The 13,807-nt window shown below is 39.9% G+C and overlaps 2 protein-coding genes across 8 annotated transcripts in view; both read right to left on the minus strand.

The window, feature by feature from the left end:
- The window catches only part of LOC126053490 (neural-cadherin), a 254,021-nt gene that overhangs the window by 147,683 nt on the left and 92,531 nt on the right, over positions 1–13,807 (minus strand). The gene's annotated exons all lie outside the window — the stretch shown is intronic.
- On the minus strand, positions 135–2,345 carry LOC135116582 (uncharacterized). The gene is made up of 2 exons (XM_064035058.1): positions 2,205–2,345; positions 135–1,911 (listed from the first exon to the last, which is right to left on the minus strand). Exon 2 carries the CDS (start codon positions 1,908–1,910, stop codon positions 135–137), a length of 1,776 nt encoding a protein of 591 aa, XP_063891128.1. The 5' UTR covers position 1,911; positions 2,205–2,345.

The raw sequence follows: 13,807 nt of genomic DNA on the forward strand, positions 1-13,807 counted from the left end.
ACAGTCACTTTCACAATTCAAACATACATAATGTACAATATTACCCTAACACATTTCACATGTGACCAATTCTTACAAACAACACATTCTACCCATTCCTCACCAGATTTTTTGGATCAAAGGATCACAACAAATCAGACAAAATAACCGTCTTCTTCGCTTTCTTCATCACTTTCGTGTAATACCTTTCTCTGTACAGAAAGCTTTCCTGTTCCCTTTATTTTCTTTCCTTTACTGGTATTTCCTTGGTCATTTTTCTTTCCTGTTTTTTGCCCTTTGGTAGACTTTCCACTTTTAGGTTTATTTTCCTTCTTCTTACTCTGTTCCAGCGCCAACGCAGTTTTTTCGGGAGTGTCTGTTAAAACAGCTGATTTCCGAGTTTTTCGTTTTATTTTGTTTGTTCTCGCAGCGGCTTTTGGATAAGGCCGAACAATCTCGGGAGAAAAGGCATTTTCATTGGGCATTATATCCTTGCTACAACCAGCAACTGGGTTAGTATAAATGGAGTATTCGCGTTCTGCCATGGCACTTTCTGTAGGAGACTGGGGAGGGGGTGGAGGTGAAATTTCAACCTCTGTGTTCAGTGTTGTGGTATGAGGGATATTTTCGATGTTTGAGTTAGTCATTTCGTCTATTGGTGTATCATCGGAATGTCCGAGGATTGGTCTATCCGTCACAAAAGCAGACAAGAAGTCATCATCCTGAAAAACATCTTTATTAAATGGCGCAATACCAGTCTTTTTAAATCCATTGATAATGTTCGCTGGATTCAATGCCGATGGTAAAGCTTTATTCACTATCGATGGAATATCGTGAATAGACATTGTCTTGCCAGGATTGTTTCTCAGCCAAGCATCTTGTTGACTGGCACAGTAATTTTTGAACGGTCCGTAGACTCCCACGTCCAGAGGTTGGAGCTTATGTGAACAATGTGGTGGGAAGGACAGCAACACCACATTGTTTTCTTTAGCTGTTTCGACAACCTCAATGTCCAAGTGTGAAGTGTGGTTGTCCAATAATAAGAGCACAGGGTCGGTTGCGGAAGGTTTCACATTACCTATGAAATGTTTCATAAAAACTCGGAATTCCAGCCCTGTCATCCAGCCGCTTGAGTTTCCTGCGCCAATACAACCTGGAGGTCCATCGCGAACAAAATAGTCCCTATATTTAATTCGTGGGAAGACGAACATACATGGCACCGAGTTGCCAACTGCATTAACTGCTACGCAGACAGTCACGAGTGTTCCTCGCTCTGCCGATGTAATGGAAGCAACTTGTTTAGACCCTTTTGGAGCCAAAATTTTTCTGGGTTTCAGTACAGTCGTCACACCTGTCTCGTCAACATTCCATATTCGTGACGAAGGAAATTTGTATCTGTCCAACACATCGGCCAGTTTAGAAAAGAAATTATCAATATTCGTTTTGTTAAATGATGTGGCTCTGCTCAAGCTAGTAGCCTCTGGTGATCTTATGGATAACGACGGATTACGTTTAAGAAATGCTGTCAGCCAATCAACTCCTGCTTCCTTATTATCAAGCCACGATTGAGGCGTTACAAAGTTGTGCTTAAGTGCACATTCAAATGCCAGTTGCCTGACATCCTTTGGCGTCAATCCGTAGTAAATCTGGCTGCATTTAATTAAATAACTCACCAAAACGGCCTCTTGTTTATCGTTGAAAACTTGTCTATTTTTCTTATACCCCATTGTGACAGATTCCAAAGGTGTACCTTTTTCTTTTGCTTCTTTTCTTTTCTTTAAAAATCTTGTTAGTGACATATGGCACAATCCAAAGTCTTTTGCAACGCCGCGAACTTTTTTAGTTTTATCCTCCTCTAAAATAACTGCTGCTTGTTCGTATACATCTTTAGATATGTTGCCACGCTCAGATTTTCTTTTATACGTCCTCATCCTATAAAAAAAACATTATATTATGTAGCACAAAATATATCAGTCAACAAGAAATACTATGGGGCAGGTTGTGACAAATCACAACCTACCCCGAGCAAATGTCACTTTTAGCCCCGACACCAAAACTGCGCATTTAAGGTTATGTAGCGAAAACGAAACATACTATAGTTGTAAAATCGTAGATTCATCACAAAACAAAAGAATTAGTGCGTAAATAACACGACAGAGACATCTCCATTTGTATAGAACATCGGTTTTAGACCAAAATTACTAAAAATTCAAAATTTTACTTACCTGCGATTTTAATGGCAGCACGCGCGTGCTCCTCACATAAACACGTTAGCGCCACTGGCTCTTGCGGTGTAGTAGCCGGTCGCGGCGGGAGTATTTGTCTCTTTCTGACGTCAGTATAGCGTTCTCTGTTTCGCCACCGTTGCCACTGTAACAACCTACCCCTGTCACTACCAGCCCCAGTCTCCCCTATTTATTTCCGGTGTGTAACAAAACGGGCTCATTTATTTAACAAAAAGTTATTCACAATAAGGAAACTTACTTGCGATCGAGTATGTCAGAAACATTTATTTTAATATGATTTCCACGAGGTTACGAAGCTTTCAATTAAAATTTACGAATTTAGAAACACAAAAATCCGACATTATTTGGTGTGTATTTTTGCGTCCGAGCTAAAGCCAACAATAACGAACAAAAAATATCCATTCACTAGTCGGACGCAGGCATTCAACATGTTTGTTGAGTTTCTTCTGTTCTGATGCACAATTGAATTCCGAGCAAAAAATGGTTTGTCCGTTATAAGACCGATTTAAAAATTAAATCCTACGTACGAGTACCACTTACATCGACATGTTTACTCGGAATTCTCGACATCATATTATTTCTTCAATTTTGCGATTTGCTTTGTGTGATGAATGGAATGCCGGTTGTAACCACGGTTGGTTTAGTTTAAAGCTTCTCGTACATTCTAATTAAACTCCAAACAAAATGCAATTCCGTGTCCGACAGCACAAAATCATACACAATAATACGTATTGTGGCAATTTGCAACTTTAATATGTAGAGTAAGCAGGCGAATTAGGTTACATTCTTTGAACTGAAAGTTTTTCAATTAACAACTAATTGATTAAAAAATCGTGAGGGCGAGTAGGCAACACGGCCGGTGACACACATCGAGGAATTTACCGAGGTCGTAAAGACATTTTACACGCATCGGCGGCTGAGTGCCGAGTTCGTAATTCGCTGAGGCACCCACCGAGACAGGAATGAGCTAACTTTTAGGGAAGACTGCGGGCGAATGAGAAAACATTGGAGAAGTTGCTGCCAAGTGATAGACAAAAACGGCGAAATATATGTCGGGGCTTAGTGAAACACATATCACTGCAGAGTTTCGAGATACGCCGTGAATAACAATAAGTATACCTAAACTTGTGCAACCCCGGCGGCAGATATCATCAAAACTTGACATGTGATTTATGTGTACAGATTAACTTTGAAATTATACATATTAATCCCAGTTGTGGGAGTGAAAGTAATCAGTCGACACGCGCTCTGCAACTGTATGAATTGGAAAAAATTAAATAGTGAAGACTTTCAACCCACTACATAAATAAACGCAACATTAGCAATTTGCAAAACAGTAGAGGAACATGATAATTTCGCGCAGACGGCTCAATAAGCGTGAAGGAGGCAGCTAACGCAGAAACAAGGCTGGCATATGAAACATGTCCGCGCCCGCAGCCGTAATAAGCACCGCTCAACCCGATCATAAATAAAAGGCGAGCGGCATAATAGGCGCTTGAGCCACGTCATCGGCAGCTGGCGTACGGCCCGACTCTGACGCGACTCCTCACATTCAATAAAAATATCTTCAAAGGCCCTATCTAACCGCCCGCCATCTCCGGAAGCACGTCTCGACTGCTCACCTATGCAAAACAACATTAGAGTTGAAACTACTTACAATTTTCTCTCCTCACTGTAGGGCATGCAATTTCGGTAAAACAAAAATTACCGGTAAAAAATCGGTAATAAAAATATTTTTACCGGTAAACCGGTAAAACGGTAATTTTTGTATTTTTTTTTTAAATGTGATATTATAACAATAAGATTGGGTAGTCCTAAAGCAAAAACTAAATAAATATGCAAATTATAAGGTGGTAAACGTTTTTTGTGACGTGGGCCGCAACAAAAACATGTCAGTACCATCCGTACGCGATGTCGCCGACAAAATGCAAGAGAAACGGCTGCAATTAATGCATACATGTAAAAAGGAGTGACACCTGAGGACATCGGCAGTGTGAATGCGATACTCAATCTCAATATACCCGGTCAAAGGCGCAAAGGCAGGCCGAAACCGTGGTGGTTGAGTGTCGTAATGAATGACATGAAAATCTGCGAACTCGAAGAGGAAGATGTCTATTCAGGAGGATAGAGCGAAGTGGAAGAAGGAAGATACGGAAAGCCGACTCCGTCACAAAACGGGATAAACGCTAAGAATTACCGTAAAAAAAATATTTTCATTGAAGTGAAAGCCCTTTTTTATGGTAAACCATCAAATGACAGACTCTTTCTGTCTAAAACCCATGTTTTTTAGTAGGCGTTTTATGGACCAGGGTCGCGGTAACTCTTTCGAACAATCCCGCGGCCCCGGCAGGCCTTGGCCCTGCTGGGCCCCACTGGGTTTGCTGACATATCCCTGAGGAGCCCGTGGAACAACGCGCGCCGGTGTCACGGCTCTGTTGTCTATGCAGACGGTGGAACGATGAGCCACACGAACTCACCGCCCACAGACCGACGCCTAAGGTGTCCGGGAGTCGTCTCTCGACCCTTGGCGCCCGTGGTGTCTTCCTGGTCCACTACAGCGGTTGGGATGAGAGGTGCTACTTGCAGTCGCTCCGCTGTCTCCTTCTCGAGCATGACTGCTTCGCAGAAGGAAGCGACGGCTTCCCATTCCCTCTAGCTCCGGACCATGGCTTGAACCAGGGAAGGACGCGAAAGGTCGCCGCTGCCTATTGCCTCGACGACGACACGGCGGTACCTTTTCCAGGCATAGCACACCTGGACTGTGTGCTCCACCGTGTCCTCAGAGCTGTCCGCATGGTGGTGAAGTAAAGCCCTTGCTCAGTAAGGTCATAGAGTAGGTAAAATAAGCATTAGCTACATTAGTACCTAGTATGGGCTGACAGCTATGAGGAAAAACAGAATAACCGAATGAATACAATTTGTTTAGATTTTATAAATTAAGATGAGAAAGAAGATTTGTATCTATCCCAGAGATAGTTAAGGACACACAAGTTTACTTTCCTAAAAAACAGCAACTTTTACACTCTTACAATACGTAATGTATACAACATCACATTATATTCAGGCTACATAACAAAGATTTGACGTTAAATGAACAATTGCTATATTTTATCAGAAAAACGTAAAAACCGGTAAATTACCGGTTTCATGTTATTTTTACCGGTAATTTAAAACTCGCAAAAATGGGCGATTTACCGGTAAAAACGAAACCGGTTAACCGGTATTGCATGCCCTACCTCACTGCCTCGAACTTTCGCCCGTAAAGTTTAACGTGTGAAACACAACACGTAAGTAGACATAAAGTGGTATTTTGTAAAATTATAGCATTTTATTTTTGAATTTCACCTCGTTCACAGATTCTTCGCAATTTATCACGGTGATATGTCTGTGCGAGGAAGCTGCGACGATGACGCCGAGCGCGACCTCCCGCTGCTGCCTCTGATAAATCATCGAGCTTCAAATGAATTTATCTCACATCGAAATGTAGCACAATATCTTTGCTTTCATTGTAAATTTTCCCGAATACCTACATGCTTGATTTTCCGAAAGATAAATTTTATTTTAATAGCTACGAAATATTATTCTGATATTGTAACAAACACTCGCTATATAATGGGTAGGGATAAAATATTTTTCTGTGAAATCTGATGATTATGACAAGGATATAATAATATTTTCGAAGTATTAAAAGTCGTTGGACGTTCAGAGCCTTCATAAATATTAAAGAAAACCATAGGGATTTAACTTTCAGGGCCACGGAAACATGGTGCAAAAATTAAATATGTATGCAATGTAAATTCCTGACTCTCAATATGAGTATGCATAACTAACAATATCTATAATCTTTCATGAGAATAAATTAATAGACAAACATTGTATCGTGTTCGGTAGACAAAACATCGGAATATTACTCCGGTGCAAAAAAATAAGAAGAAAATATAAATTACAAACGCTGAGAGATGTTCTTAAGAAAAGTTTCCACTTGAAACGATTACAGCGTATAAAAACAATCATACACGACCTCGTTGTGGAAGAGTTTCATAAAATATGAATAAAAAAATGCCGTAAAACAAAGTAGCAGAATAGTACGAAACTAATAAAGTAAAATGATCCCGCAGAATTCGAGATACGAACAAAAGTGTGCGACATAAAATAAAAACAATTTAAAACGGCTAGATTTATGCCACTCCTCTCGGTCTCAGTGTAGACTATTATTCAATTTGAGTTTTTAATCTATTTCCACTTTGGTTGCGGGACAAAAAAAGAATATAATCTATAGGGACGTTCAGAAGCAATGAATCCGGATCAGTTACAAAAGACTTCATAACTTAAAAATATTAATGATGAATGAGAGGACTTACTTACGTAAATAACAAAACTGAATTGTTATTATTATTTAAAGTCAATTTTGATTAATTTGTGATCAAAGTTTAAGAAATTCGTTTTCGCAAACTAACGACTTTTTGATTGCCTGAAAAAATTGGAAGACTAGAAAAGAATGTACAAACGTATTTGTCTAACCAGCAGTGCTCTTCAAGCGAAGGAAAAAAAACTATTCGAGAAATCCAGTATGTTTTAGGACTAAGAATTCGAAGACATTATGTGACGTCGACCAACCCGCACTGAGCCCCAGTGGTGAATTACGGCCCACAACGTCTAGAGCCTTAGTACCGAGGCCTTAGTCCTAATAGTAGGATCGTACATTCAAGCTGAATATGTACAAAGAGCCTTTCACTCGTTGACGTCGTAAAAAGTTATCAAGTACTAGTGATAAGAAGATAGATGGTACCCAGTATTTTACTTATTTACATAAGGTTTTTATTCATGAAAGAATAACGTGACTAGCTAACGTTCAGACTGTACAATGTACACAAGAGTGTAAGTAATTGTGACATTTCTTGTGACCCATTAATATGTGTCACGGCGGTCTCAGTAAAAATCTATGCGTACACCGTTTCGTGTCCAGGCTGACATTTGTATGGCTATTCCTATCGCGTTCTAAATTTAGATTAACGAAATCATCGCAGTCTTAAACAGTAGATAATTTCCTTGGAAGGATTCCGCCAAGGATTTTTTCAAATCCCCGGAGTGCTAAAGTTTGTAGAACTTATAATCCCGCAAGAGAAAAGATATGAATATAATTGCGATGGGTAGAGTAACTTTATTCTTTATTTGAGTAAATCTTATTCAAGCAGGCACGGCTAATAGAAGTTGACATAGTGACGTAATAAAACTTAAGGTATCGACAAAAATATTATGTAAGGTTAAGTTAGTCCCATTTCGCATCTCATTATAATCCCCATTTTAGTCGGATGACATTGGAGATTTAAACAGAATCGTTTATCTTTCGAGAACTTTCGGGACTTAGTCAAAACTTAATATCGAAAATAAAATTAGTTTTCGCCTTCTGAGAGTTTTCGTCCATTAGTCAAGTTTCAAAACGGTTGCAGGAACATGCGCTCCTGTCATTTAAGAGTTTACAACTAACAGGGCCTTGCTTAGATTAATTAAACTCTTTAATTGGTCCCCCGGGACCAGGTAGATTGTCGGGACACGTCCCGCGACTCGCTTTTGTTATCAAAGATCAGGATATAATTTTCTAAGATTACAATTCGAACAATTTCCGAAACCTTCAAAGTTGGTTTGACTTGTATTACTGAATATTAAATAGCAAAAAGGTTCCTTCGATGATTTTGTTTGAAACTTCGATCGTCCGGACAGGCCGGTAACCCCGACGCTGGGTGGATAAACGGCCGGAGCTGTGGTATATAAAACACGCCGTAATTAAATGCAACGTTGCGTCACGCAAATATTTGAGATTTTTTTACAAAAAAAAAACAGCAGCATTTTCAGGAAAGGTTGGACAGACAGACGAGTATACTGTGGGTATATTGTTACATTCCCCGGTTGTTTAAAAATAATGAGGGGTGCGCTTGCCGACGTAAAAAAGACTAATCCAGATACCACGCTTCTACACAGGATCGAACCTGTACTGCTTATGACCACAGGTCTTATGACCGTGTGCATAGATTATACATATTAATGTAATTTTGTCTTGAATAACATACTCATGAACTCGTAAACTAAGCAGTATAGCGTATTCCTTGTGGAGGCAAAGTTTCCATGTTTGTGTATTTGGGCTCCATAATTCATTTAAATATCCAAACATATCCCTACGTGTACCTATATGAGTCCAAAACGGCTTAATTAAATTTACCATAGTCGGGATTGGTTTTATCTGTTTGCTGAGAATGAAAAATATTAATAAAAACTTTTAGTGAACAACCAAACTACCCTGACTAACTACACAGTTTAATTAAAGACGTGAGGTATTCACGGTTGAAAACTTATTAATTTTGTGCCTTATTCAATATCGACGGACTTATTAAAATCTACAGGAACAAACAGGAAGTTACGCAACGTGCATTACACAAAATTATTTGTTCCGGGAACAGCCACGTCACGGTAACGATGTTAATATTTCCGCCACAAATACGATGTGCAAAACATAGGGACTGAAAGGGTGGGTACGTTTCTAATGGCACCCACCTACATAATCTTAATTAATAAATAAGTAAACAACAGGTCGAGTTACAGAGTGGGACTTAGTTTAAGTAAGTGGCTGTTTAAGCAATAGCACGTTTCGAATTTCCAAGTTAGTTTGGGAGTAAGATGTAGCTGCCATATTGTGCTGTAGTGCTACGCGTGGCTACGAGGCTACGAGCTACGGTGCGTTACGAGACTACGCGCTCTGTCGCGTAGGTCGGTGGGCTACGCCGGCCGTCGGCAGGGCAGTGGCACGCTCGGTCACGCTCGCAGCGTCTACCGAGCGACCGGGCGACCTTAATTGATATTTGCTCTAACGAAGACGCGCTCATCGCCACCAATTCTATATTCCAGACGAGCATGTTCATACAAAAGAAGTATAGCTAGTTGGAAACTAACAGCTGCGGATTGAGGACACCGAGTTTTACTTTGTTCTACTTTGAATATCACAACTGAACTAAGCACAACATATGAGTCCGTGTAGTGGTACGAAATAAAAACAAAATACCATTTTTTGTACACAAAATAAATTCCTTGAGGTAAAAAAATATAATAAAAGTATTTGATTAAATCGTTACGTGGGGACGTTACGCGGAAAGATTACACAGCAACTGTTTTATACTGGTTTTAATCGTTTTACCAGAGACATTCCAGTCCTGTGATCAAAGTCGATTTAATTAAAAATCTTGCAATAGACGGTTGTCTAAATTCCAAGCAACGATGAGATTTTTTCTTTTCGTAAAACAAGGTTTAATGAAATCGTATTCAATTTAGGTGACCTACGCTGATACATTTCTCGTGGAATTGCTTTGTACGTCACTAATCCGGCAACATTTTGTTGTTTAATTAGAAGAAGCAGTACTGTTTATTTTTCGATCGTTTAAACTTGCTCCATACAAGACAACTCAAATTCGACATTCCATCACAAATAACACAACGGTGTACGTGATTTAAATACGCATAGGGGAGACCAAAACTTTCTCTGCCCGTCAAATAAAATTCGCCATAAATTTCACGTGTAAAATCTGATTTCATTCAAGGTGGAGTTAACAAACGCAAAAATATATCCTCGCAATTTCTTCTACGAGGCCGCATATTAAATTAGACTGAAAGGAGTAAAATAAAAATGTAAAACGGATCCGAGTGGAGGCGAATGCGAAAAAACTGGGTTCGAGTCACTACCAGCTCACGATTAGTGTTCCGTATAATACAATTCCTTCTAAAAATAACTTCTTCTGCGGAATCCTAAGCAACAGCATTTCCTCTTTCATCCTATTGTTATTCCAACACAGCACCTCTATCTGTTATACATTTTATTTCGTGTTGAATATTAAATAAAATATTGGCTTAAATATAATTATTTTCTTTTGTGCGCTAACAAGATCAATGTTAATCAAACTGATAAAACAATATTGTGGAATTTCGTTTCATCTTTCGTAGAGAACAGTAGAACAGGTGAGGATTGGAAGGAGAATTTCCGTAAAGTGACGCGATGCTATTGAGGATCGGTCGCTTCGCAAAATGAAATTTAGTATCGAATGTTCCGCTGACGTCTCGAGAGAACTCGCCGCTCTGCAGCGCTGGCTACTTCACCTCCGGTATATAAAGTCCACGGAAATATTTCTCCAAATATACCAATATAAAACACGAACACCAATTCGATGCATTGCAATTTAACGAAAATTGGTAATTATTATTATCGACGGACAGCGCCTTCCCTCAATGCAGTTCTGATTTACCAACAAGGTAATAATTAAAATTTACAGGCGCCCGAAACAATACATATCGTGAAATTCACTAATTACCTCTGTTATCTGCTATCCAGACAGGAATAATAATGATACTGAATTACATTATCTATCAAAAGCAGTTGTGTTGTGTAGTGTCATATATTGCAGTCCACTTAAAGTATGCTAACAATTTTACGCGCGAAAAAACTGCTCTGCAGCGAAATGAGAAGACATTTATTTTTATTTTAAAAACGCTTTAAAATAATAAACTGGAGAGGCAAGAGCCATATTTCTGTCTAGGACATAGCTGCTGGCCATTCATATTCTTGTCACTTTGCAGGGATAGATAAGTAGGAGCATAAGCGCATGTGCACTTGTGCAAGGGGCGCATGCAAGCGTGCGTGGGTTCCCGGGGCGGGCGCCGGACCTTATTTATGAGGTTACCGCGCCGTCAACTGCTTTACGAGTTGGCGACGCTTGTGGGCGTCAACCACCAACGTAAATTTATCTCGTGCTCGCATACACGGAACCCGAGACGTTCGGACCGTTACGAGTGTGTCCGCGTCATAAAATGCCTCTTCGATGAATAGAACAATAGCCACTAACTCTCAAGTGTTATAGGGCGAAACTCGTAAAATTACCACTCTTAATACAGGGAAAGTGTGGACCATTGCACAGGTAAACTAATACATTTCGTAACCAGAGTAAAGTACATCCTGAACACCCATGATGCAGCACCTGCTGGCTGCCCAACTGATCAACTCCCATAAAAATTTATTACATTTCAAAGTGACATAAAAAGTAACTTCTTAATTAATGTTTTTCTCTAAGAGTTAAAGATAATAACGTTAAAGTGGCGCCAGATGTTGACGAGTGTAATAATAGCTGAGTTATGAATTTTAATGTCTCCTCGACGAAAATCTGAACGAATATTGAACACAGTAAAAAAAGGAAATAATTAAGCTCGAAAAGGATGTTTCCACCACGGAATGGCTCAGCAAGTCTCGAGAGGGAAATTTACGATGAACACTGAAAAATAATTAAGATTGAATCTCATTAGAGAAGTACACAGTGGACACAGTGATTATACACTCAACTAGGGACTAGGGACGTCTAGTGTCGGCTCTCGTTTGATAGGTCTCCAATATTAATCATTTAAAGTAGAACGTCCCTAAGAAATTATTAATGATCGAAACATCAAATGCTTCATTTACTTGACGAGAGTTATACATCCCAAAGCCTGTAAAGCTGGCTTCTACTGCATTATTATCTGGATCTGTCAGCGGAACTACTTTTTCTGCTTTTTAATATGCTATAAAATCCATTCAAGGAATCGAGGTTAAGCATACAAATGCACATCGAACGCATTAAAGATAATAAAAATGCCGCTGATAGATATATATTTGGACCAGTTCCAAACAAAATGCGAACTGTCGTAGATCTTAGCATTAAGGCAAATGGGTAATACGATTAATTGTAATTCTTGGGCCTTGAAATTAAGAGCCCTATCTAATTTAAATATACATTTTACCAGAGATACTTCTTAACTTAAAGCTCTCTAATCCAAATACATGGCATTCAAAGGATAAGTGGATATATTCTTTATCTGCATGGCAAGCTTCATTGTTAAACGTGAGTTATATAAAAGCAGGAATTGCCTACCTCTGCGTTAAAGACCAGACAACGAGAAGGTAAAAGTCTCGTTAATTCTGATCGCGATCTCCCGCGGGAACAAAAACAGGCGCTCCTCTAAAGCGAAGTGTCGCCTGGGGAGCGACTTTATAAATGCCATACGCTCACACACCTCAAGGCAATGACTGAAGCTATCAGCTGAACGACTGCCGTGTATGTACCGAACTGCAGGTACGCCGTTCAAGTGAATGTATAAATGCTATTGAAAATGGCTCCAAACGTCTAACGTGTGCACACAATGGATGTGGTGTTTATGGAAGTACTAATGCATTCTGCGAGCCGTTACGTGTTCTGCTCAGGAATGTGGGCGGACAAACACCGGGACGATTGTGGATCTGTAGGTGCTCCTGGCTCTGTTTATGTGACGGTAGCTCAGAGCAATGCCGCAAATTGAGCGAGCAACTCGACCTTACGCCTCACTACGTGCATTAATGGCGCCATAGAATTCTCTGCGAACGCAATAAACACCGCGCCGTGTGCCCCGCTTATGCACCAATGATTATTACTACACACCATATCTTGACTGGCTGCTATTCCCTTTAATTTCATTACGCTGTATCCAGAATTAGTGTTCATTGGCCAGATACAACTTAGATGGGCAAAGTTTAGTTGCATATCTTACGTGCATGCACGTGCACTAGATAAGTAACACTTAGGTTGAAGCGATATCGTCTACTATAATGACAGAAGTTCTTTAGTTATAACTTTAGGGTGACCTCTGCTGGAGTGTTCAATCAAACTAAACAAGCTTTTGCTAAACCCCGAGAGTTAGAAGCATTAACAGGCTTAATCTTAGTGCTCCAATAAAACGAAGTTACCATGGAGATAAGCTGCTGTTTAATTTATTCAAGTGTAAAATCACTTAATACTGTGTCTCAAACGTTTAGCAACTCGGTTTGGTTGCAACGTAAATTTTGCCGGCACCTGAAAATCGTTGAACGCAGCCATTTCAGTACTGTTAGCAGGACTATCGCATTCAGCGCGCACCGCTATTCCACGGCGCGGCTTTCTGCCAAATTCTAAATGTACAACGAAAATTTGACAGTAAATCGATGATGCGTAGGTACGCAGGCAGGTAACAAAACGGTGTCCCTGGAGAGTCGCGCTGCAATCATGTGCCTGGCTGCATTACCGATGGGCAGCATGGCGCCGAACCCCTTTGTGTACTCATTCGAATGCCGCTCATATCGCCACGCTGCCACACGCCACTATGGGCCAATAGCGCGAACAACACTCCATATTAAAGGCCCCAAATTGCAGTTTAATTTATTCCGGACGTGTCTCGGCAACGGAATCGCAATAACCGGCAAAACAATACCGCCGTTTATTGAGGGCTGTTTGATTGCACTTATAGCTAACTACAAGTACTATTCATGTGCCACGCCGTTCCCTCCATGTACGGATTATCTCGATTTTCTTGTAAGCTTGTTTCATTTTCTGTTACTCGCTACAAACTGTTTCAATTTGTTCTGATTGTTTATCTTCTAAAATTATTTAGTAAACAACATCTTGTTTGCTCACTAGAATTCTCAATGAAATAACGAAGTAGTGCAGTTTAAAACTTCTCACATACCAAAAATAGATATTGGAAGTTGAAAGTTTTGAGGTTTTCTT

Source organism: Helicoverpa armigera, chromosome 6 (genome assembly GCF_030705265.1).
Source record: "Helicoverpa armigera isolate CAAS_96S chromosome 6, ASM3070526v1, whole genome shotgun sequence".
Classification (NCBI taxonomy): Eukaryota; Metazoa; Arthropoda; class Insecta; order Lepidoptera; family Noctuidae; genus Helicoverpa; species Helicoverpa armigera.